The 23,744-nt window shown below is 36.0% G+C and overlaps 1 protein-coding gene across 2 annotated transcripts; it reads left to right on the plus strand.

Moving 5' to 3' along the window:
• The first annotated feature begins 643 nt into the window (after window positions 1-643).
• LOC147284557 (vacuolar protein sorting-associated protein, putative (DUF1162)) lies at window positions 644-23,046 on the plus strand. 2 transcript variants are annotated; one of them, XM_086243328.1, is made up of 36 exons: window positions 644-1,063; window positions 1,188-1,284; window positions 1,417-3,662; window positions 4,241-4,355; window positions 4,938-5,801; window positions 6,570-6,855; window positions 6,937-7,409; window positions 7,580-7,706; window positions 7,778-7,902; window positions 8,975-9,639; window positions 9,765-9,882; window positions 10,010-10,126; window positions 11,136-11,230; window positions 11,711-11,862; window positions 12,574-12,629; window positions 12,738-12,951; window positions 13,748-14,167; window positions 14,249-14,526; window positions 14,722-14,807; window positions 14,881-14,967; window positions 15,063-15,324; window positions 15,487-15,894; window positions 16,006-16,102; window positions 16,451-16,770; window positions 17,584-17,700; window positions 17,846-18,013; window positions 18,350-18,472; window positions 18,606-18,695; window positions 18,818-18,924; window positions 19,007-19,155; window positions 20,134-20,216; window positions 20,303-20,398; window positions 20,514-20,636; window positions 21,368-21,451; window positions 21,775-21,918; window positions 22,469-23,046. In XM_086243328.1, exons 1-36 carry the CDS (start codon window positions 783-785, stop codon window positions 22,805-22,807), a joined length of 9,612 nt encoding a protein of 3,203 aa, XP_086099454.1. In that variant the 5' UTR covers window positions 644-782; the 3' UTR covers window positions 22,808-23,046. The 2 variants fall into 2 exon arrangements, with proteins under 2 accessions (XP_086099454.1, XP_086099456.1); XM_086243330.1 differs by having other exon boundaries at window positions 22,472-23,044.
• The last annotated feature ends 698 nt before the right edge of the window (window positions 23,047-23,744 follow it).

The following is a 23,744-nucleotide window of genomic DNA, read 5'->3' on the forward strand; positions in this document are numbered from 1 at the left end:
GCAATGAAATTGCATTAATAACCACCATTGCAAATGATCTAACCATAAGATGCCTTTTACGAGTTCCCTCTTTAAGTATCATATATATTATATATAGACTGTATAGACAAATGACAATCCTCAAATGGTATATTTTTCTATCAAATCAACAACATGGATGCAAATTGACACCTCTCACTCTCATCATCACGTGAATTATCCAAACAAAATATGGAAGTTTATGTTGCTACTCAAAACCCAATTGTTAGCTTGTTGCTTCGTGAAAGTTGGAATTTTAGAAGGTAACAAAAACCATGGGCCTTGAACTTCCCTCACATCTACAATCTACTATCTGAGGTCCAGAGCCTTCCCCCCTTTCTGAACAAAAAGGAAAAAAGAAAATAAATAAATCATAAATTCAAGAGTCCAACCAATCACAAAAAAGAAAAAGTAATAAATTTTGTTTTTATCAGTAAAAAAATAATAAAATTTCATCACAATGGACAGAAAAGGTCTTGAGACCAAAAAACATGGACAGAAAAAGTATTTTCTTTTTTATTTTGATAGAAAAGTCTGATTTATTAAGCCGGTTCCGAATAAACCCAACCGACTATAAATAAGAAGCTGTCTATTTCAGTTTATTTTTCCCGCCGGTACACTCTCTCACACTCATCCCCTCAGCCCTCATCGACAATTTTACTCTCAGATTTTCAGGGAAAATATTTCACGTTTGTTTCTCGAGAAAGTTCCGAATTCTCTAATGGCAAAACTCCAATTACGCGAACCATAGCCCAATCACAATAATGTTCCTGGCCAACATAACCCGACGGAGACTAGCGTCTCTGCTACGACCATGGCTTCGAGACGAGCCCGAAATCGAGCTGAAATTAGGGCTTATTAATTCCCACGCGGTCGTTAAGAACCTCCGCTTCGATACTTCGGTCCTTAACCAACTCGGCGACGATTCGGCCCAGTTTTCGCTTAAAGAGGTCACTGTCGAACACTTGGGCGTTCGGTTCTCGAACTGGCTCGTCCCTGCCTTTTCAATTGAAATTCATGGCGTCAAAGTGACACTATCAGTTGGGTAAGTCGCTGCTTCTGCTTGCGCACTAACTCGCTCTGTATGTACCTGTGTGCTCAATTTTCTTTGTATTATTTGGTTTCGTGAGCTTGATTTGTCTTTTTCTTTTTCTTTTTTTCATCGAAAGGGAGTTGAAGGAGGAGAGAAATTTAAGAAGTGCGCGGAAACCTAAGGATACATTTGCAGAGGATATGAAGAAGAAGCTTTCTGAAATTGATCCTGAGGTAGACATTGTTGTTGCTAATGTTGAATCTCAAATTCTTCCTTTTATCTCATGGAGTTAGGTGAAAACTTACTTGCTTACTTGACTGGTGAATCTCAAATATCAATCACTGAAGTTTTTCATTGGATTTCAGGGTAGTGCTTTGCATGGTGTTCTGGAAAAGATCATGGTTGCTTCTACTCCAAGAAAGAAGTTTCAAACAACCCTTTTGAATCTGATTCTCAAGCACTGTCAGCTTCGAGTGCATGATATCAACGTGCAAGTGCAGGTTCCCATCTTAAATGATTCACTTGTTTTCTTGTTGGACATAAAGGATGTTATTGCAGGTCCTCAGTGTCTTGATCATGGGTGTCTTCTTCGTGGTCTATTTGGTGCAATCTTTATAGCTTTGGAAGAGAGCTCTTTTACTATAGTAGCCAATGGTTTTGAGGTTGGGTTTAAGAGGGCAGATCAGCTCAACCACGTCTTCTTGTTGACTGATTTGTGCACTTGCATTAAATTGAATAATCTTCAGCTTGTAGACATCAACCTTCAGGTTCCAGAATTATGTTTTTCATTTTCTCCGAATGATATTTCCTTGTATTTAGCATTGGTTGAAGCCTCATCCCAAGAATCTCACTGTGCTAGAAATGCCAGACAACTATGGAAAGTGGCTGCAAGCAGAATTGACAGTGTGACTTCAGGTCCTAGATGGTCGTTGCAAAAATTAGTTGTTGTTGTTTGCTTTTGGCTACGCTATGTTAATGCTTATGAGCATTTACTGCTACTGATTGGATATTCTGATGACCACTTATTGAAGAGATCAGCTACTAGAATCTCTCAAGACAAGAGGTTTTTGGGTTCTGTTAAGAACCAGTGGAAGGTGATTTCTGATATTGAGAAAGAGCTGCCAGCTGAAGCTATTGCACAGGCATGGAGAATAGCCCGTCATAGAGCTGCATCAAATGTTCAATGTGCAAAGGATAGTTTCAAAAGATCTTTTGTGGATACTCATTTCAACTTCCTTCTCAAGATCCTTCCACTACTAGCCTGTACTTGGAGAGTTTTTTGCAAGATATTCCATTTTATCATACACTTATTGGTTTTTAGGAAAATATTGGCCAAAGAGCCAAAGAATGCAAATTTGAGTGTTGTTCCTGAAGGTCCTTCTACACAGTTTTGCTTCATTTTGATCCTTGGAAAAATTCTAATAACTATCTCTCATATAAATGAAATTCAACTCTCACTAAATGAAAAATTAGAATCACATTTTGGGATCTCTTACTCGGATTTCCTTTCATTTCGTCTCTCAATTGATGCACTGTTATTAAAATATGCAGAAGGCATTTGTGAACAGTCTTTACTTATATCCTGTGGGCAGTTAAAGGTTAGATCCTCGTCTCGTATGGAAGCTCCTGTTAAGGAAAGCAGTTCAAAATTATCTTTTAGTTCTATGGAAGCACATTGGAAGGAGAGCAATGATGATTTGAAGAATATTCTGTGGGGTGAGGCAGCACAATTATTTCCCATTTCAGAAACTTGTAAAAGCAGTTCTGCCGATCGTGTGGAAGGTGCTTCTGTCTCATTTCTGGAAAATTTTCTTGGAGACATGTGGTTGAATTGGAAAAGAGCTTGCAAGAAATTTGAAAAAAGTGAGATCCAGTATTCTGAAAACCCATTCCTTCTGTGTGAAATAAGAAACTTCTTGACATATCCAGACCTCAAAAACTCAGATTCTGGCTTTGGGAAATTCTTGTTGACTTTAGGAAAGTTGAATCTAGTTTTGGGATGTTCATCAATACTATCATTATCTCTGCTCTTTAGGCAAATACAGCATGCTCTAAACTGGACAGAGGACAATGGTCAGTCATGGGTACATTCTCCAAGAACCAGTGAGGATCAACCAGAAATCAGTTTGGAGAGAAAATACAAGTGCTATGCTAGTAGATTACAAATAGCATTGCTTAAGATGCTACCATATAAACATATTCAACTAGGGGTATTTGTAGCCGGTCCTCACATCCGTATGTCATTGGGAAAGAATTTTGATGGTGGCAACAAAGATATCAATCATAAAGTTAGTCATGAGGATTTTCACCTTGCATTTGATGTGCACAACATTGAAGCTGTAGTTTGGCCAACTTCAAAATCTGATCCGACATCATTTGTGGGGCCCTCCGGGTCTGATGATGTAGAACCAGAGTGCCTCAGGTTGGAGCAGCCTCTGATAATTGAGAACATTAAATCAAATAGTGGGAAGTATCAATCTCATGGGTGGATTTCTCTTGGTTCTTACGTACGAGTTGATGGTTTAGATGTTTTCCTGGTTGGCTCAGAAGGAAATCAACAAAGCCGAATTTTGGTTTTGAAGCCAATGACTGTGCGGTTGTTATCCTTCAGGTAGGATTTTCTTGTTATGTTGCTTTGATAGGTTAATCTTACATGCTATTTTCTCCAATTTTCAGAGAGGTTTATTTGGTGGGTTGCTCTATTGAACTTTACAACTTACTTTTTTATTAATAGTTTATATTCTCTAAATCCTTCGAACACAGAGAGTGCATTCCTATGGTTTTGATGAGCTTCTTTTAGGCCAAATTTTTTGCTCACTGGTTTTTTATTTTAATTTTCTTATTTGGATATCATTTCTAATACTTTGATCAATAATTCTGAAATGCATTGAGGATTTTGTTGACCTAGGAGTAAATTCTTTATTTAGATGACTTTTTTTTTGTCCTTTTGATTATTTTTGTCTTTTTTTTTTGGTCTAGAACTAAAATTGCTTTTTACATTTTTCTTTGCCTCTTTCCTTTTCCTAGTATATGTAAGATTTTGAAGAACATGAGAAGTGAGGTGGAAAATAGAACTTTCTTTTCCTTTATTTCCCCCCACTCTCCAAACCAGAGGAGAACATAAGTATATAACATAATGGAAAAATTATCTGTCTTGTCCTTTATAGTCAGAATCATTTTATTTTGCAGGGAGTCTGTTCATTCGTTTAGCACAAATGTTATTGCTTTATCAGCAGCTTTTTGGGGGACAGCTGAAGGATTCACTATTTTATCATATACAGATGAGTGTTATGTTTTCTTTCAGGTGATTGTTCTTTTTTGCTGCCTAGTCAAAATCATTCATTTTTTGTTATTAAGTCTTGATATTAATGTTTTTTCTTAATTTATTTTATGTGTGATGTTGTTGTTTATTAATACTTATATAGAAATCATTATCATACAGTTTTCCTACTCTTTACTGAATGTACCCATATGGCCATATTGAACTTCATTTTTCATTTTCTTTTATAGTGGGGTCACCGCTACTTAATTATGAGACTATATTTTGTTGGGGTTGGGGCATTTTCCCTGTGTTATAAGTTTTTTTTTGTTAGTATATTATTTTTGTTGCTTAAAGGTCCTTCTTGGACCTTACTCCTGTTAAAAATAGTCTTCTTTTTGTCATTGTGTTTTTTCTTTCTCCCTCGTTTAGCGCCTTCTTGTAGTCTGTACTTATGAAGATAGTTACTGTTATTCCAAAAGGATCAATAATTTGGGAGCTGGATAAGTTTTTAAAAAATAATGTGGTTGTTTTTCATGTCTCTTATCAACACTTGTTTGTGATCTTTGTATACGCCAATTTAATTTCATATCATTTTTTATGACTAAAGAATATTCTTTCTGACAGGTGCTTGCAAATTTATCATCTGCCGTATCATATTCATTTAGCAATTTTGCATGTATCAGTTACATGCCTTTACAGTTTGCGAAGGAAGAATTTGCATTTGCTGAATCTGAGAATGAGGAGACATCTGCACTTGTAGCTCCCTTGAATTATAGCATCTCCTTATTTTCAATTAATGCGACCTTCAAAATCAAGTCTATGAATATAATTCTTCACAAGTCTAGGATATGTGATATTGTGGAGAGTTGTATAGGAAATTTTGATGCTTCAAGTAGCAAAAAGTTGGCCGAGCATGACTTGCCTGACTATGGAATTTGGATTTCAGTTCACCAAACAAGTGTTGACATATCTTGCAAAGAAGGAAAAGTGATAGTTCTTTCTAATTTATCAGAAATTCAGTCTGTAATTTTTAGGTATAAGAATCAAAAAAGAAAAAGTATTGGTCATTCTGTACTTTGTGATCTACTACTGCAATCTCTTGATTGCTTATATGAATTATCACTTTCTAGTTGCGTACTTCATTTATCGCTGTTCCTCTATCAGAATTACCCATCTTCAGGTAGTAGCAATACACTTGGTACCTCTACTTCTATTGGTGAAACAGTGCACATGGAAAATTTTCCATTCACCACTAATTCTGAAAGATCAAGTGACCAGCATTGTAGCTCTATTCAGGAGATAGAATTTGCTTCAAATATTCCACCACCGGGCCCAAGTCATTGGTTACTTATAAATGTTGCATTGGGTAAGGTTTATATGGGAAGGTGCTCCGTAAAGAATGTTATGAATGGGGTTCATCAAGTAAATAAGTTTTTGTCATCACTTTCGGTTGGTGGTGAATTTCAGACAATCTCTTGTGGAATTCAGGTGATATTTTTATTTATTTGTTTGTGTGAATTACAATCTCTTGCTTGTCATCAATGGTATTCTTCATACTTGATAGGTTAAGCACATTTTTCTTTCCTGAATTTGGAGTAAGTTTCAATTATGTCCTTGTGATTTTAAATTTAAGCAACCAATTTTGTTAATTTTTCCAGTAATGGTAATCAGGTAAAATAAAAGACAATTGCAAATGAAATGAGGAAATTTTGTTCCCAATTGTTAATTGATTAAAAAGTCATCATTGAGAGCAACACCATCAGATTACGACAGTTTTCTTTTCAGGTCTTTGATCGGAATATAATTTCTACTAGGACAATGCTATTTAGCCAAACTATTCTTCCCAACTTACCTGACATTCTTACATTGGACTCTACAACATTGTTGTTTTCTTTGATGCAATGACGAGGTGTGCATATCATGTGCCACTTAAGTTGGGGAAAAAAAGTTGGTACAAGAAGCATTTTCCTTGCTACAATTGAAGAAATAAAAGGACTTGATTGCTTATATTAAAATAGTAAGGTGCTAAATCAAAACCTACCTCAAATTACATGGTCATGAAATATTTATTGATCTACTTTATGAGCTTTTTTTAATTTATTTTCTCATATCTTCATAGCTAGAGATCTTTTATCTTATTGTTGTAATGATAATAGATGGTACTTGTTAAAACATGTTGAAATGCCTTCCATATGCATTCAGTTTCTACATTTAAGTCTGCTTTTCATGTTAGTGACACATGATGCTACTGGGCAGGGTGGTTTTCTGTTCCTTGAAACAACAGCTTTGGCTACCTTCTTCCATTGTTTTGCTTCATATCGTTATGGTTTTGCAAATATTTTATCTGGTTTACGATCGTCTGATAAACACATCGTAGAAGCTGAAATTGCTGTGGATATGACTGGACCAAATAATCACTCTGTTAAGGACCATATGCAAGAGAGTCACTGTACATCTCCGCAGGCCAACAGGGGACAGATGGAAGCTTTTATTCTGAATATTTCTCATTTTTCTTGTGGTCTTGTAATTGAAGATGAAAGTGGTATATGCATCCATTCTCCACTGTGTGTTACAGATGCACACTTACTATAGATTTATGTAAATGGTTGGTGTATTTTCGCAGGTGGTGTTCAGGAACTTGTGCTTGAGGTTGATGTCCATGTGAACTTTGAATTGGCAAACATGAGAAGAAAATTTATATTTGATCTTTCTCGCATGTCAATCTTTTCTCGGGTCCTTCAAGAAATTGTGGAAAATGAAATCCAAATTCCACATTTTTCTTCTGTCATATCAAATGTTTCTCTGTCTCATGTTGTATCTGGAGGTTCTGCTTCAGATTCTCAGCATGGGGATGGGATTCATCCTGTTCATGATGCAAGTTGTTCAAGAGATCCTGGATCACAGGAAGAGTTTTCTGTACACAATTCTCAGCCTGAGGCCTTCCGTCTAAGTCATCAGAAATTTATCCTGAATCATTTAGGTGCTTTCATATCAGTTGAGAAGCCTTTAAAGGAACCCTTGTGCTTAAATGAGGTTTGGGTTGGAAGTGGATCTATTTCATGTTTCGATGTTACAATATCTCTATCTCAAATACAGGTGAGCAAGTCTATATTTCTCTGGTTCCTTTTAATGTTGATATCAGTTAAAACAATGCATTCATGCTGCTTTAGCATTGTTTAGTATTACTAAAGCATGTGATTGCCTTGTTTGTGGCTTACAATTGCCAAGTCATGTGCCACTGAATCTGATCTGCTTTTATGCATCAGATGCTTTTGTCTATGATTTCATCCTTCTCTGGGGTATTTGGGGAGGAGATGATAAGTGAATCAGATAGAAAGCACCAGTACAGTGATGAGGAACTCGGGAACAGTTTGGAGACAATGGTTCCTAATGGTATACAGCTTTCCTAAATGATAAATCTCTTGCTTTCAGATTTGAGCTAACAAATATTCTGATCTGTATAGGTGCAATAGTTGCAATTCAGGATGTCCATCAACATATGTACTTTACAGTTGAGGGTGAAGAGAATAAGTACAGTCTAGCAGGTGCAGTTCATTATTCTCTTGTGGGAGAAAGGGCTCTTTTCAGGGTATGGTATATTTGTTACTAAGCATTTCTAATGGGTAGATCATGATGAATACTAGTTTTCCCAATTAAAAAATTGGGTGTTTTTAATATATAGTTCAAGTAGCTCTCTGCATAACGATATATGTCTGCAGCTTGTTTGGTATTAAAGTATTAAATTTGAAGTTGTTCAAAATACTGATATCAAATCACAGATTTTTGGTCGTGCTCTTAGGTTTGTATTTTGAAAGGGTAACATGATAATTTCTGTGCAATCACTGTCTGGGTGGGATGCTCAGCTATGTGGCTTTTTGGTCTGTGTGATTTGTTGAATGCCATTTGTTTTGTTCATGCTATGTAGGTCCTAATTTGAGTTGTTTTAGTTAAAATTTATCTGATATATCCATTTGGGGGTTGAGATAACCATTAGTTCCAGGTTGGAACAAACAAGCCAAGTGAATAGGAAGTACAGAAAATACATAATCCCTGATAAAGCCAGTGAACGGTCATGCTTGCGGGATAGAAAATAATTAAAAAGGGTAGAAAGTGGAAGATAGATACAATCCGTAAGTTTGAATGACTCCTGAAAAATGCAGCCTTGATGTGGTGAATAGACCATTCAGTCCCTTCACATGCTCTATTTTTTTCTTTGCTTTCAAAGCCCCTATCCGCGTAGAGGCAAACTTTCTAATCTAGTTTTCTATTTTTATTCCAAAACTTCTCATGGAAACTCTCTGGAACCTTTAAAAGAAACTTCTGTTGCTAGATAAATAATTATACAAATAAAAACTAGAAACAACAGCTCTATTGTCACCAAACAATGTAACAAGAGGTGATGAATTAAGTAACATGACATCAAGTAATCAATGAAGCCTTACCCAACTGGATTAAAAAAAGGGAGATAATTGGAGTAATTTTTTTTTGGGTCAAAAAATAGAGTAATTACAAATGAAGATTTTAACTAAATAATTACGACATTGTGCAATTGACTACTCAGCTTTGATACAACTCTTTGGTTGTATTTACTGATTCTTCTCTCTTTTTATCTTTTTGGTGTTGCCATGGTCCGTGCCATCTCTGCTGAAACTCATGTGTAGGTCAGCTATCACAATCAAGGGAGATGGAGGTCATCAGTTTCGTGGTTCTCCTTGATATCATTGCATGCTAAGAATGCTTCAGGGGAGCCATTGCGCTTGAACTACCGTCCAGGATCTGGTTTTGTTGACATCTCTAGCACTAATGATAATGGGTGGGCACTTTGGAGAGCACTTTCTTGTGAGCCTGAAAGTTGTGAGGGCGACATTGACAGGGAGCCCTACAATCAATTGGTTAAAAGGACTTTTTACCTTGTGAACAAGAAGAATGACTCTGCTGTTGCTTTTGTAGATGGGATTCCAGAATTTGTTAGGAAGCCTGGAAATCCCTTCAAGTTGAAAGTGTTCCATAATTCTTCTGTAATTCATGACACAAAGATGGATGGCTACCCTGGGGAGGCATCTGGAACTAGTCCGCAACATAATGCACTCAGGGATGAAGGGAAAACTTCTGAGAACATTGGAAAGCTCCCTTGCATTGATGTTACATTTGACAAAATTTCTTTGACCATTTTCCATGAACTTGTAGATACAAAAGACATGTTTCCTCTCCTTCGTGGTTGCATTGACAGAACCAAACTTATTGTCCAAATTCTTCCTTCTAAAACCAGGGTTATAAGCATGTCAACGACAGTGCTATATTACTTTGATGCACAAAGAAACTTATGGTGAGTATTTATGCTGAATAAAATTTTATAGATTCTATTATTTTCTTATGGATTTCTTTTACTTTACAATCCATCCCAATTTGGCCAGCTTTCAATACATTTCCTCTATTGTATTTGAACTGTAGGAGAGAACTTCTCCACCCACTTGAAATATGCTTTTTCTATCGTACTAGCAGCCAACTTCAGGGTTCAGAGGCTGTTTTGCATGGAGTACCTGTTCATATCCACTGCAGAACTAAAGAGGTTAAGATTGTGATTTCTTGAGTGAAAGGATCCACCCAAAAAAAAAAAGAACAAGAAGCAGAAGAAAGGACTATTTTTACTATGTATATCCTTATTTTAACAAAGTTGTGATATGGAATATTTTCAGGTGAATATATCCCTATCCGAGCTTTCACTGGACATAATTCTCTTTGTGGTCGGGAAATTAGATGTAGCTGGTCCTTTTTCAGTGAGAAGCAATAAGATTTGGGGCAATTGTTGCAAGGTTTGCTACTCTGTTGTCTAATCAGTTCATGAAGCATCAAATACTGTACATACTTGAAATATACTATGTATGCAAATAAACCTTATATGTCAATATGCATAACTATGCATCTTTGCTTGCAAATGCGCCCATGTTACCGTCTTTTTGTGTCTTGTGGAGAATAGGTGTATTTTCTATGCCAATCGCCTGCCTAATGTGAGTGAGATCTTTCACCATGTTTGTTACAGACTTACAGTAGCCGATATGTTCATGTTGTCTAATAATTTGACTAAATTTGTGAACTGCCACCTGCTCACATATAGTCGCACCAAGTGAGTGTCAAAATGTTCTGGAAGAGCTGTGTATTTTTCAGTTAACTTATTGTTATGGTTGGCTCCCCTTGAGTCCCAATTGATCCCAATGGATAGATCTTTCTGATGAATTGCTAGTAGAGCTCTATTTTACTTGGTAGGTAATCCTAGGTAATCCACCAACCTCATTGTTCATAAATTTTTATACAAATTCCATTTTTACTAGTGATTGGCTATAGTGTGGGTCTGAAGTGAATTTGGATATTGATATTGAATTTGATCTAATACATGTAGATAATTTAAGATGCTTGGATCAGATATGTCTGAGAGCTTAGCATTTAAATTTTCTTGCCTGGAAGTCTGAAACCACAGACTTCACAACTACATGCCACCTTTGAGGGCCTACAATTAAAACACTATGAATAGAATAGGTGCTGCTGTTGGTGCCACATCTAACTGGTCCTTCATTGTGTGATGGGTTTGGTTTTAAATTTTATTTGGTTTAGCGTAAGGAGCTTTTATTTGTAAGGTATAGTTGGCTTCACAAAATTATATTTAGTTATAGAAAGCTGTGATATAGATGGAATATTTCTGTTCCTCCATTTCTCTCCTTTGCTCCCCTCCCTTTCTTTGCTTTGCTCCTCTCTGTCTCTAATTTTGTCTAGTGTCTTATAATGAATCCTGATTGTGGCTTTTATTACAAATTCCTACAATGGCAGGTGGAGAACCAGTCAGGCTTAAACCTTCTTTGTCACTTCCATGATAAGCGAAGTGTATCAGTTTCCAGAAGGCAGTCTGCATCCGTTATTTTAAGGTAGCTCATTGTAATACTGAAATCATACTAATCCACATGTGCAAGGCAGGATCAGATGACGTATCAGAAGAAAATTTTCCATTTTTCTAATCAAAGTATACCTGTGTTCTGAGCTCTATATTAAAGAGAGAGTTCCTAGTCTCCAATAAACTAGATATAAAACACATTAAATATTTTATTATCTGGAAAAAGGTGTTATGATGATTCTGTGGGGAATGGAACTTCTGTCATAAAATTAATAATATTGCTTTAGCACTCTTCTGGAACATGAAACAGGTCATGTGAATCCTTGCATAGGTGACGCATTCTCTGGGGGGTTGTGTTGAGTGTTTTATGTGTTATTGGTTGAGGTTGTCGAACTATTTTTGATGGACTTCTCATCCATCTTACCTTGTATTTTCTTCTATTTTTAATATTTCATTAATAAAGTTTGTGTTTCTTATAAAAAAAAGTTAATATTAATTACTACTTAATTGTAAGGTGCTCGGATTTGGCAAGCCAACCTCCAGAGAATGCATCAGTTGTTTCAATCCAACTTGCTGTTCCTAGATCCTTTATGACTTCTTCTATTAATGTCTCTCTTTTAGAAGCTCAAGCACTTGCTTGGAGAACACGTATAATGTCACTTCAAGGTATATTCTATTTTCTCTATATAGAATAATGAAATACTATGATTGGTTTTTTTCCTGTTCTTTGAACATAAAATAGTTCTGATTATTCCAACCAGCATATACCCTTGGATACAGCCTGCATTCTTGATACTGTCCTAGTCAAATGAAATAAGTTCTTTTTTTTCCTTTCATTTGTCTAAATGGTTATAAGGTTGGATCTTTAAGTTGAATAAATTGTAAAGGTCGATAATGAACTCTTAAACTTAATGGACACAATGAATGGAAATTCTATGAGGTTGTGGGTGAAGTGAAATATGCTTCCAAAGTGTTCGGAAATGTAGAAAATATGACTGGGCAAACAGTTATATGATTTCATTACATGAATTGATCATACATGTAGGATATTGATAAGCACTCTTATGTATGCTTGTTTGCATGCATTAGTTTGACCCATAGACAGAAATTAGTATGGCTAAGTACTTAGTTGCTACATTAGAAGAGACAATTCACTCAGCAGAGAAGAACTTAAAGATCAAACTTACTGGATGAGCTAGGCTAAGATTGGTCAAAGACATTAGCTTTTGATTTTTGGTATAATTGACTTAGTTTTGCTTTTGAACCAACCAACTATTTTTTATGCTAGTTTCCTAGTTGTTGGTGAGGATTTTAGCATTCAATTTTAAGTTACTTGTGTTTGGATTCACATATTCCTTCCTTTTTCATTATTGACAGATTCAAGAACCTATCCTGGGCCATTTGTTATCATTGATGTTTCAAGGAAATCTGAGGTATTTCATCCATTGCTCTGTCTGAATTTCATTGAGTTCATTCTAGAGAGACTCACATTATTTTCATTATATTTGCTTTATGGTTATTAATTTTCTGTTTTTTTGTAGGATGGTTTGTCGATTGTTATTTCTCCTTTGATTAGAATACATAATGAAACTGGGCTCTCTATGGAGGTACGATTTCGACGACCTCAGCAGGAGGAAGATGAGTTTGCTTCAGTGGTGCTAAATGCGGGTGATACAATTGATGACTCTATGGCCATGTTTGATGCTATAAATCTGTCTGGTGGAAGAAAGAAGGCACTGATGTCTTTAAGTCTTGGTATGCATTCTCAATGCCAGTTAGTTTCAATTAAATCAAAATCCCAATTTCCTTTAATTCAGTTCATGTGTTATATATTTCGTAACAAACCTCCATAATCATTAATAGCTTTTTTAAAGTTCAGGTATCAAAAACATAATGTCAATCAGTTTGTATACTCATTATGTGTTGCACCACTTTTGAATCAAAGATAATTAGTTAGTGGAGGCAGACTTTTGGACTGCATATGTCTGTTTGTTTTCCACTCATCTCTGTGGGCATTGGCACAATGCTTTTCTATGAAAACTATGCTGTATCTATCCTCAAATGCCTCTCAAAAACTCAGGTGAAGAATAAAGTTATAATCTGGCAATCAAAATGCAAATTTACCTGGAAAGTTAGGCTGCTGTGAGGCCGATCACAGTGTTATTATGTCATTGCTGCTCTTTAGCTGCAGAAATATGGGCTCTTTTTATTTTTTTCTGGTCCGAACAGGTATATGGGATCTTTTTGTCAGCCTGATTTTAACTTGGTCTGTTTGAGCTTTAAGCCTGATGCAAGAGATTTAATCGTTTTCTAGTTATTGAAAGTATACGTAGACATGTTAACCTACTAAGGGCAGAGCAGTGTTCTCTGGCTAATACTGAAGATTCTATTTTGTTGCCATTGCTCTTTTCCTCTCCTCTATTAGTCCTACATCTTTTGCTTAAGCAATAAAAGCTAGGACATGCAATTAACGCTTTCATTTTTTTTTTCATTATCTTGTTTCATTTTTGCTACTCTCCTGAAAACTACATGTTTGGTGTCTGTTATGCAGGTAATTTCTTGTTCTCTTTTAGACCTGAAATTACAGATGGCTTTATGAATTCCAAGAATTCACCTTCAGCAGAATGGTCAGATGATCTTAAAGGTGGAAAGGCAGTTCGTCTCTCTGGAATTTTTGATAAATTGAGCTACAAAGTGCGGAAGGCTTTGTTTACTGAATCAGTGAAATGTTCCTTCAGCACTGCACATTGTACCCTTAAATCTGATGGGACCAATATTGCCGACATGCATTTTCTGATTCAGAGTATTGGGAGAAATGTGCCTGTTGTACAACCTAATAGGTCTACAGATGGCCTTGAAAAGAGCAAATCATCAGTTGCATTACAAGAGCAAAAGGATATTTATCTTCTTCCTACAGTACGCGTATCCAATTTGTTGCACATGGAGATACATGTACTTTTACGTGAATCAGGTAAGGAGAGGGAAACTTCAGGGATCATCATTAGTTCTTTTACTTTACAACTTCTAAGTTACATTATTTGCCTCAGTGCAGATCGATATTCCACCATTGGCTCTGACGACGATAGGAATCAATCAACCATTTCATGTGGTTCAGTGGCTGAATTTTATGCCAACCCTTCCATAATATACTTTACTGTTACTTTAACCACTTATAATTCAAGCTGCAAACCAGTGAACAGTAGTGATTGGGTCAAAAAGTTACTGAAGCAGAAAAGTGATGCCCATTGTTTGGACATTGATCTTGATTTTGGTGGGGGAAAGTATTTTGCTTCTTTAAGATTGTCTCGAGGGAACAGGGGCACATTAGAGGTTGTTATTTATATGGCTTTCAGTTTCTGCTATATTCTTGATGCTTATATAAGTCAACAGAGTATTAAACACATTTTGGATTTCGTCATTTGAAGTAATACATGCTGTATGAGTTCTACAGATATATGCTAAGCATATGGCTAATTATATTAGTTCTATATCTTGTCGGATTTAATCGCTATATCCCATTTGCAGGCTGCTATTTTCACACCATATGCCCTGAAAAATGATACTGAGTTTGCCTTTTATTTGTTTGTTCCTAATAAAAGGCCTCTTTCTAGGTAATCCCCCCTTCTCAGAATATTGATAAGTACTGCTCTATGTTGCGTACTTGATAGCTGTAATTATGTGCAGGGATGAAGAAGAGAACTATGGTTCTGACATCCCTCCAGAGTTTGGATTATATTTGCCTCCAAAGTCAACCAGATCATGGTTCTTAAGGTAAGATAAATTATTGTTAATGGCTTTTGCTTAATTGCACACTTCTACAGGTATCCCTTTGATGTTATGGCCTTATGGGCATCTTATGTTGCCAGAACCAACAAAGTGCGTCTCAAATTGCTAGAAGATAATCCATCTGAGACGCTGATCGACTTGGATGCTTTATCAGGCCTTGCGGAGATAAGCTTGGAAGTAGAGAAAGGATCTGGACTCAAATCTATTAGAAAGCTTGGGGTTTCCACGGGACCGCCTTTGAGTAGAGTGGTTGTGCCATCACAAATAGTAACTATGGTCCCAAGACATGTTGTAGTTAATGAATCAGAAGAAAGTATCATTGTTCGTCAATGTTATTTACAGGTTTGCTCACATTGTTATATCTTTGTGGCTCCTTTTCTTTTCTTTTCTTTTCTTTTCTTTTAGCACGTCTTTATTATTATTTATTTTTGCTTTATTCATTCATTTTTATGTTTATTTTCGCATTGTATTCTGACTTTGTTCTTTCATATTTAATTGGGAAAGGATGATACAGAAGGCATGGTCCCCATAAACAGTAAGCAGAGGGCAACTCTACAGCTATGGAATGGAATGAATAAGAAGAGAGATTTCAGTTTGTTTGAAAATTTTATAAAACATCACAGAAAAGTTGATGATTCACTGATATATATCCAGTTTCGACTGAAAGAGTCTAAATTAGGTTGGTCAGGGCCAGTATGCATTGCTTCACTAGGAAGATTTTTCCTCAAATTCAAAAAGCAACAATTGGACCAAGGGACACCACTAGAAAAAAATGTAACAGAATTTGCTGCTGTTCATGTTGTGGAAGAAGGCTCTACTCTTGTTTTACACTTCCATAAACCTCCCAAAGTCAGTCTACCATATCGGATTGAGAATTGCTTGCGTGATGTATCTATAACATACTACCAGAAGGTTCTGCTGTTGTTACCTTTCTTTATTTCTCATATACTATTTTAATAGATACGAATGGTATGTGATGTGTTTTTAAATTTCCATTTTCATTTTTTACTTGAAAATTTCCAGGACTCATTGGAGCCAGAGATTCTTGGATCTGAAAGTGGTACTGATTATGTTTGGGATGATTCGACTCTTCCACATAAGTTGGTTGTCAGAATCAATGGTACTCACTAATCTCATTACGTTGTATAAGTTATTCAAAGTAATCCATTGAGTGCAAATGATGATTTTGTTTGGTACTTTATGTCCAATATAGAGATGATCAAACTTGAAAGTGTCTTTTTAACACATCTTAATTCTCTTAGAGACTTCTCTTCGCATTCATTTAGACCTATCACATGACTAGAAAAACGTCCTATATGCATTTTGTGCTGAATTATGGCACGAAAGTTAGGTTTTTCTGATACTTTCGTACCCATGTGCAATGTGGACACAATTTTTGAAGTATCCTTGTAACATGGGTACTCATAATTTATGTGTAACTTAGCTGGCTAATTGATTTTTCTTGTAGATAGTCTTCTACTCCGTGAAATTAACCTGGATAAGGTGCGGGCATGGAAGCCTTTCTACAAACCAAGGCAGCGGAATGGATTGGCATCTCAGCTATCATTGGGAAAAAAATCAGGAGACCAGAGAACTGATTTTGGTGAGTTCAATGGCATGGAGATGGTGAAGGTGGGGTATGAAATATATGCAGATGGTCCAACCCGGGTTTTAAGATTTTGTGAGATTTCCAGCAGCCACAAGGGAGAGACAATGTTTCATTCGTGTGAGAAGATTCAACTAAGAGTTCATCAATTTACCATCCACCTACTTGAACATGAAAAGCAGGCAAGTCAAAGAGTCATATCGAATCCTTAGGTCACTGAATTACCTGTTATCCAACTTCCTATTATTGATTTTTGTTCAACCTCCTTGCCTGGATCCTTTTATTTTATTTGCATTGTATGAAGTTTGCAAAATTGGTATTTTTCTTTGTGAAAGAATATTAAAGTAGACCGTAGATCTCATGGGTAGTGATTCAGATAGTTCCTTCTTTCTTTGGTTACACTTTTAATAATGATAAAACTTTATATTTTAGATGGAACTTAGACCTCTGTTGCTGACTTGTTGCTCAGTTCATGGTTGTTGTGCTCGACCCAGTCAACCAATGAAATTTAATGATAAAGTTTCTATTTTAGATGGAACTTATACCTTTGTTGATGACTTCCTCTTAATTCTTGGTTCTTGTACTTGAACCCAGTAACCAATGAACATTTAGAAATACACACTCTGAGGGGGAGTAAAAAGAACAGCTTGAGATTGAGTTCTTGTGTGTGCGTGGGTGGAGGCTAGATTGCATTAGGTGCAATGTCAGCATCTATTTTAAAATACTGCTGAGAAGATAATATTTCAAAAGTGAGCTTATAGTATAGTATGACTGACAATGAATAGCTGTTATTATGGAAAAATTATCTCCATTAATTGACAGTGTTCAAGACTTCAAGTTGCCCTTCATTATGCTCAAGCATATCTATTTACAGCAATAGCAATCAGGGTCTTGCCTTTCAGGCATCATCATTCTATGGAGACACTATAGTGGCATCGTGTCATCTTTTTTACATTGTTGTTCAACTAAATGACTCTTCTGTTATGATTCTGAAGGAGGGAGATGATATGGAACCATCAGCTTATACACCAATAATAGCTGCAAGAATTGGGAATATTAACTTAGATTCTCTCTATACTTATGAGCAAAAGTTTAGCCAGATCAGTGTACAGGTAATATTTTATATGATTGTTGCCTTACAACTGAGAGTCAGTGATCCTTACATGTCATCTTCTATTATTTTCTTGTTTTGGAGTGTCTTAATACAATTTTTCAGGCATTTTTCTTACTGCCGTGCCTTCTTGAAATCAAATGCAGTCATTGAATTTGGAGCACAAATGGGTCGGAGCTCCTTTTGCAGCAATGCTTCGTAGACATCAATTAGACTACAATGACTCAAATGATTGTGCACTCAAAATTGTTGTCATCTTGCTTTCAACCAGCTCCAATGTTGTACAAATTAAATACTCATCTATTGCTCTGCAGGTAAAATCAGTCACCTTACATTTAATCGTTTATGTTAACTCTATTTCCCCCCCCTTAAGCTTTTGTATATATGTTTTATTTTCCTTTTGTTATTGTTAAGCAACAACCTAATTACTTAAGTAAATATACAGCTATTGCCTAAACTTAAGTAATTACACAGCTAAGAGTTGACTAATGAGATCAATTAGGTTGTTGCTTAACAGTTCTATTTGCTTCTATAAATGTCAGCTAGTGAAAAACTTCCATTATTAAAGATGTCTCCCATAGATTTGATAGTGGTATATCTACACTGCATTGGCTGTAGCAGCTTTGAATTTGTGATTTCGTCTTCCACAGCCAATGGATTTAAATCTTGATGAGGAGACATTAGTGAAACTTGTCCCATTCTGGAGAACATCTCTTAGTGACTCCAAGAGCCGTCAGTATTATTTTGATCATTTTGAGATCCACCCGATAAAGGTTAGGTCCTTTTCTTATTTATTCATTTTTGAAATATTCCCTTTATAGAATTTTGTCTTAATTATTCTTATTAGACGGTCGTCCAAATTATAAGACTGTATGGGAACTCACCTGTGTTTGTATGTCCTTTTAGATTTTTGCAAACTTTCTTCCTGGGGACTCGTATTCAAGTTATAGCTCAACCGAGGAGGCTCTAAGGTCCTTATTGCACAGTGTAGTAAAGGTGGCACAGACTACTTGTGGAAATTTATCTTATCTTACAATTAAATGTTTAAATCACATGTCTTCTGGAATTTCATGAGAGCATTTCTCCATCGATTTCTTTACCCTATTCTATTTCTTTAGGTCCCTGCGATAAAAAATAAGGTTGTAGAGCTCAACGGTGTTCTGGTCACTCATGCTTTGATTACGATGCGTGAATTACTTATCAAATGTGCACAACATTATTCATGGTAAATCTGTCATATATATTGTCTTGTTTTGTGATTTAAGTAGTATGTTTGTTCATGTCTGACTGAAGATTTGTTTATCTAGGTATGCCATGAGGGCAATCTATATTGCAAAAGGAAGTCCGTTGCTTCCACCAGATTTTGTGTCAATCTTTGATGACACGGCTTCATCCTCTCTTGATGTCTTCTTTGATCCTTCCCGCGGGTTAATGAATCTTCCAGGTTTCACCTTGGGTATGCCTTTTACACTGTTCATTCTTTGATTCTTCTTTCTCTGTTGTTCCTTTTTTTCTTCTATTTAACTTCCCTTGTTTGATTGGTACTACTACTACCATGATAATAGTTGGGCCTAATAGTTCAAAGTTATTCCACCTTTATAAGTAATGATGCAAGTACTAAAATTACCATCACGATCGTCAATCTTTGTGTTCAGCATATACATGGGTTAAATGTATTGGTTTAGAAATGAAGTTTTTATAATCCTTTGGTTGAGAAATCTGGTGTTTCTTTGATATTAGAAGAAAATATATTATGTTTGTATTTTTCCTCTTTTTATTTTTTTCATTTTGGTTTTATTTTTGGGTCTAACAGATTAACACATCGAAAGAAGAATTTATTAAAGTTTCATTTCCAGGATTTGTTTGAAATTGAGAATCAAAGATCAAAATGCCTTTTACATATTATGGGGAATAATACTTTTATAATATTCTAGTTTTCTTGATCTCTTAACAGGATTTGCCAACTTTTTTCATCGAGTAGAAATGTATAGGTCTATATTGCATATATATGTCAAAGATAAAGGTCAAAAAGTTTAAAGAGTTATTTTCTTTCTTTTTTCGTTATTATTATTTTTTTTTCCCTCTTAAATGATAGATACCTTAAAGGGTGATTGATCACTGCAGAATCAGATTAAGCCTAACAAATTGAAGATTCTAGTACCATTGTCCAGTTATGTACTTTTGCATTTTGTGGATTGTTATTAACACAAAATGCATGTTGTCTAATGTGACATTTGCTGGTCTGCTGGAAATATCAAGTTGATTTCTTTTTGTCTGCCTTTTCCTGTCTGAATGTCAACTTGTACTTCCATATTTGTATAATCGCTTAGTTCTTTCAGATAACCAAGTCTGGTCCTCACTCCCGAGTGTCATTTTTCCTCTGTTTTATCTCTGACTTGAAATATGTTTTTTGCTGGTCTGGCTGTTGGGGCAGGTACCTTCAAATTAATCCGTAAATGCATCGATGGTAAAGGGTTCTCAGGAACAAAACGCTATTTTGGTGATCTAGGAAAATCTGTAAGTTTTATATTCTTTCAGTTACAAATATGTTTGCAAAGCCACACACATACCCAAAAACCATCAACTTCATGTTGGCTTTGCAGTTGAGAACAGCGGGGTCAAATGTACTCTTTGCCGCAGTCACTGAAATATCAGACTCTGTTCTGAAGGGCGCAGAAGCAAGTGGTTTTAATGGAGTGGTAGGAATAATCTTAACATTACTAGCTGCATATTTCATAATTTTTGGTGGATCTGAAAATAAGAAATGACTGTTGAAATCTTTGACATTTTGGCTGTCATGGTATTTTCTTCAAGGTGACTGGCTTTCACCAAGGAATGTTGAAATTGGCTATGGAGCCATCATTACTAGGGAGTGCTGTGATGGAAGGTGGCCCGGATAGAAAGATTAAGCTTGACCGAAGTCCTGCTGTTGATGAGGTAATATCTTGGGGCACATTGGAGGGAATCGAACCTTGGCCTATCCTAATCCTAAGTTATTAACTCATTACCCCACCCACCCTCACCACTTGGGCTAACCCCAACAGCTTAGCACCTTCCTATTTCATTAGTGTCAATACTAAAAAAGTTTCTTGCATGGGAATTCCATGTTTTAGGGACAGTTTATGACTTCACCTCACTAGCTGACACCAGAATGGCAATGCCAACAGGCTTAAAAACCTTGTGCCAACCCTTTAAACCTATACTCATATCTGCCATTGCGAACTACAATAAAATGAGCTTAAGACGCTACTCCAAATTCAAATAGAGATAAGTAGAACAAATCAGTGAGTAGAACCCTAAGTCTGATCAGACTCAATCTGGCAAAGCAGTGAGTAGAACCCTTGCGTGGGCCAATGTTCAGTATGGTAATGATAACTATGCCTTACTGTAATTAGCTTATTCCGTCCCCTCCCTTTATTTTCCCTGTTAACAGTGTAGTTTTGAAGCTAGTAACTTTACTGAAATTGCATTCTGGTGTGGGTTGTGAGTATAGATAGGTAAGACCAAAAAGATTATGACAAGAAATACCAATCACCAATAAAGGGCGACTCTTTTTAGAATGAAATATTGAGAAAATTTAGTTTTCACTATGTACCACCATGTTGGGGATTCTTTTTCTGTATGGTGCTTTGAAAATTAATCACCATTAGTTTTTTGTACTACTGCAGTTATATATTGAAGGATACCTGCAAGCCATGTTGGACACACTCTATAGACAAGAATATTTGAGGGTCAGAGTCATTGAAAATCAGGTAATCTTAAAAGAAATCAGAAAGCTTTTCTGGTATAGATTAATAATTCCATTCATATATGTTTTATCTTGATATTAGAACTTATCACTAGGTCCAGTGACTAGAGTATAGAAGTTTAGCATACATTGTATGGAATAGTCGCATGAAATCTTTATTTGGTAATGATGGCCCATTCTTTGTGCGGTGAAGTTTGTTTAAAGTCCAGCAGTAGAGTGCATGTCTACTGACAGATCTTTGAGTTGAATTTTCTTTTTAGGCAATGCTGTCATTGCCTGCCAATCTTCTAATCGAGATTCTAATAATTGTGTGTGTGTTGTGTTTAGGTTTACCTCAAAAACCTACCCCCAAACAGTTCTCTTATAGAGGAGATTATGGATCGTGTGAAGGGGTTTCTGGTGAGCAAGGCATTGCTAAAAGGAGATCCATCAATAACATCTCGGCCCTTGAGTCATCTTAGAGGTGAAAGTGTAAGTGGTCCTTCCCTCCCTACTCAACCTTTCTTTCCTTGTTATTGTTCCATATGTTGGGATATGATGTTGGTTTTTAAAATTAGTGTTTGTGACTTGACCTGACGTTCAATGGAAAATGTTGCCCTCACCCATGTTGTCTTGTTATTGTTAACACAGCGGATTTATCTAATGGCTCATGATCTTTTTTATTTTCAAACCTTTTATCATCCTACATGTTGATTAATTTGAACTAGAGAAGTTACAACCCTAACTTGAAATTCCTGATAAACGTGTATAGTAGCAGGAATCCTGACATAGAACAGAAGAAGTTCAGAATCAATTAAAGAAATTGCACTTTTATTTCTTCCCGCCACTAGTTTTTATGCTCTTCAGTTGCATACTACTTTAATTTGTTGTAAGGAACATGTTGATAACCCAATATGGACTAAAACCTATTTGCTCATCTTTGTTCTGCATTATTTTTTTTGCTTGGCTGCCAATAGTTTCTGGAAGAGAAATATGCATCCTTCAACCATTTGAAGTTGATTAAGTGAAACTTTCATTTCAGCAGGAGTGGAGAATCGGACCAACTGTGCTGACATTGTGTGAGCACCTCTTTGTGAGTTTTGCAATTCGGTTGCTAAGGAAGCAAGCTAACAAGTTCATTGCCGGCATCAAGTATAAGCCAGACGGTGACATTTCTAAAGCTGTTGTCCTTACAAATTCTGCTGAAGCCGTGAAGTCTAAGTTCGTTTGGAAATGGGGCAATGGCATCAGCAAGTTTGTTTTGTCAGCCATTGTAGCATATGTAGATGGACGGTTATGTCGCTGTATTCCTAACCCTGTAGCTCGGCGCATTGTTAGTGGCTTTTTACTGACCTTCCTTGATAACAATAGCAATGAATGAACTTTGTCTTTAATTTATCTTTCTTAGTTTATGTTTTTGCTCTCTTATTTACATGGCTGCGTCTATGTTACGTTATACCAAAAAGAGTTCATATGTTACATGGACAAACTATTTGTACCACATTGATACCACCTTTTTAATAGAAACGAGAGTCACTTGCATTAGTAGGTCCCCAAGCATTAGAGAAGTGTTATCAATTTGGGTTGAATCAACAATCATCGAAAGGGCCCCCACTAAGTGAGATCCCTACTTAGTTTCGCAAGCCTTTTGTTATTGTTTGAATTAAAGTCCTAATTTTCCTTTATACATTTTTTTTTTGGCTCCTTTTTAATTTTGTCTTATATACTGTAGCAAGTACCACAAGCAAGTACTATTTAAGAATTCGAGTAGTTTTCGTTTCAGTAGTCAATGGAGTTCATTTGAAGTGTGCATGCCTCGTAAATGCATAATCAATGGCCCTCAGTTTTATATCTGAAACAACCGACGAAGTCACGAAGTTGCCCATTGTTTGCACTAGTAGTCGCTTTCATGTGGCCACCAATGGAAATCCGTCAGCATCAAGGAACTCCACATCATCAACATGCATGCAATGACAAAAATCTAAAGGACCACCAATTAATTATTGAGTTAATGATATTTTCCTTTCCCTTATTTTAGAGAGTTTCAAGTTTTAAATCTCTCCTAAATAATACTAATGGTTCTTTTTGGATAATTAACTGCATAAATAAAGATGAAAATTTTTTATACGCATGAAAATTGTGAATATACATAAAAAGAGAAATGTGAGTTACTAGACTATAAAGTATTTAGTAAAATTTTGTAATTCTATATGCTCACATTTCTTATGCTTATGTATGCTTACATTTCTCATGCGAGATATGTTTTGTAGTAAGAGTTTATAACTTCTTATGTTTAACAGTCAGATTGGAGCGCTCCC

The sequence above is a fragment of the Dryas octopetala genome, chromosome 5 (assembly GCF_963921425.1).
Source record: "Dryas octopetala chromosome 5, drDryOcto1.1, whole genome shotgun sequence".
In the NCBI taxonomy this organism is placed as follows: Eukaryota; Viridiplantae; Streptophyta; class Magnoliopsida; order Rosales; family Rosaceae; genus Dryas; species Dryas octopetala.

Excerpts from the sequence above, each read along its gene's own strand:
- LOC147284557 (XM_086243328.1), top strand. The coding sequence starts at position 783 with ATGTTCCTGGCCAACATAACCCGACGGAGACTAGCGTCTCTGCTACGA. Across the intron at positions 14,968-15,062 it reads ACCAGATCATGGTTCTTAAG|AACCAACAAAGTGCGTCTCA; the intron begins GTAAGATAAATT and ends TTATGTTGCCAG. Across the intron at positions 16,771-17,583 it reads TACTTGAACATGAAAAGCAG|GAGGGAGATGATATGGAACC; the intron begins GCAAGTCAAAGA and ends ATGATTCTGAAG.